Source organism: Charadrius vociferus, unplaced genomic scaffold (genome assembly GCF_000708025.1).
Source record: "Charadrius vociferus isolate BGI_N301 unplaced genomic scaffold, ASM70802v2 scaffold109, whole genome shotgun sequence".
Taxonomy (NCBI): Eukaryota; Metazoa; Chordata; class Aves; order Charadriiformes; family Charadriidae; genus Charadrius; species Charadrius vociferus.
Window position 1 is genome coordinate 1,668,985 of NW_009650060.1, and position 2,205 is coordinate 1,671,189.

The window sequence follows — 2,205 nt, forward strand, 5'->3', positions numbered from 1 at the left end:
AGCTTCCGGGCGGGTTTGGAAGGGCTCCAGAGTGGGAGACTCCACCCCCTCTCTGGGCAGCCTGTGCCAGTGCTCTGCCACCCTCACAGCAAAGAAGTTCCTCCTCATGTTTAGATGGAACTTCCTATGTTCAAGTTGGTCCCCGTTACCTCTTGTCCTATCACTGGGCACCACTGAAAAAAGACTGCTCCCATCTCCCTGGCACCCTCCCTTTAAGTATTGATAAGCATTGATAAGATCCCCCCTCAGTCATCTTTTCTCTAGACTAAAAAGCCCCAAGTCCCTCAGCCTTTCCTCATAAGAGAGATGTTCCAATCCCCTCATCATCTTTGTAGCCCTTTGCTGGACCCTCTCCAGCAGTTCCTGTCCTTCTTAAACCAGGGAGCCCAGAACTGGACGCAGTACTCCAGATGTGGCCTCCCCAGGGCAGAGTAGAGGGGGAAGATGACCTCCTTTGACCTGCTGGCCACACTCTTCTTGATGCACCCCAGGATGCCATTTGCATCCAGGATGCCACTCTTGGCCACTGGGGCACATTGCTGGCTCATGGTCATCCTGTTGTCCACCAGGACTCTCAGGTCCCGTTCCACAGAGCTGCTCTCCAGGAGGTCAGCCCCCAACCTGTACTGATGCATGGGGTTATTCCTCCCCAGATGCAGTACCCTACACTTGCCCTTGTTGAATTTCATTAGGTTCCTCAAAATGCTTCCCTCTCAGCTGGCCAGCCCTGCTGCACAGCCCTCCTTGCCTCCCTGCCTGCACACCAGGTCCTCTCCATGGCCACAGGCTCCCTGAAACAACCTACAGACCAGGAACGAAGCAGAAAAATTTTGAGAAGCATTTTGCATGGCTACGTTGAAGCCATGTGCGGTTATCTATTTGTAGGCAATTCACGAGGGAAGTGGGAAAGATCTACAAATAAAAGATTTCATTATGAATTATTTGCTCAGATCAATTATTTTTTCTAAGTCACAGTCTTCCATTTGGCTTCAGGAAGAACATCATCTCTACTCCCAGCAGTAAGGCATAAATGTTAATATAATATACGTACCATTTCTTTCATTAACTAAAATAATTGTAACTAGATAGATAATACTATATTATACCAAGGAAGCAACTGCTCTGAACTATCGTAAGCGACATTGCTGTTTCAAACCATTAGACAGAAATGCTTCTGCCTATAATTTTCAATCAGTCACTATATTGTTCAAAGCAGCTGACTGACAGCATAAGCACCGCGTAAGTACTGCATCCTCGCATTTTATTCAGGATGGGAATGAGAGCATAAAGCTTTTGGTGCTAGAATAAGCTGATGGATTGATTTAGCAACATCAGGGATGTACTGTGCTCAGATATGACTGCGATTGCTCAATTATCTCATAAGTGACAGCGATTTCCAAAGATTTGCGGTAAACACATAAAGATGTGAAGCCCCACCCTTCCCCCCCACCATAATTATAATTCTCACTTGGAGGTAGATCCTTGACTTTTGGGATACAGAAACATTCACGAAGATGCTTTAACTCATCTTCTTCATCTAAGCGAAGAGCGAGTTTCTTGTCTGTGGGGCTGCAGCCTAACCGCAAGGCAGTTTGCTCTAAAACGGTTGCTGGTAACACAGGAGAAGATGGATCCATTTTCAGGTCATTCAATTTCACCTTAAAATGAAAAATGCCACAGTTTAGCTTCTGCCGCGTGCATATTCACGAGGAGCTGATAAGCAGCCACTAAAGCTGCATCATTCGAGACCCAAACTTACTTGTTTTAAAGCTTTTAAGAAGTGAAGTGTTTGAATAGAATGGTAAAACTGATCAATTCAGGTACTTCCAATGCAACATATTGCTGTAACCCCAAAGAGCTTTTTTTTTCCCCTCTATAGATACAATACTCTTCCCTTTTTAAGTTATATCAGCAGCTTCTAAGTTCTCCCAGCAGACCGATGGCAGTTACACATATTGAAGTGTCATTCACAATTTCAAGATCTCAAAGCCAGAGGCAGTATTATTGTTTCTGCAGTCTGTGGTCCTAAAAATAGCAGGTGTGCAGCTACTCTGAAGTTGTTTCCAGGCTGTGCAACGTTCAGCCTCTTTCAGCTTTTCATTCTTAAAAATAGGAGGGGGTGTTTGTGTACAGCTGTGCTCACGCACAAGGGCAGAGGAGGCAGGATACAGATGGCAGACAAAGGCATCCTTAGAAATGTAGCTT

General features: G+C 45.4%; 1 protein-coding gene across 1 annotated transcript in view; it reads right to left on the bottom strand.

Moving 5' to 3' along the window:
- Positions 1 to 1,637, bottom strand: part of KYNU (kynureninase) — a 59,526-nt gene extending 57,889 nt beyond the window's left edge. Inside the window, exon 1 of the mRNA XM_009891703.1 lies at positions 1,469 to 1,637. Coding sequence (XP_009890005.1) covers positions 1,469 to 1,637 — 169 coding nt within the window. The remainder of the gene's footprint in view (positions 1 to 1,468) is intronic.
- Positions 1,638 to 2,205: the final 568 nt, after the last annotated feature.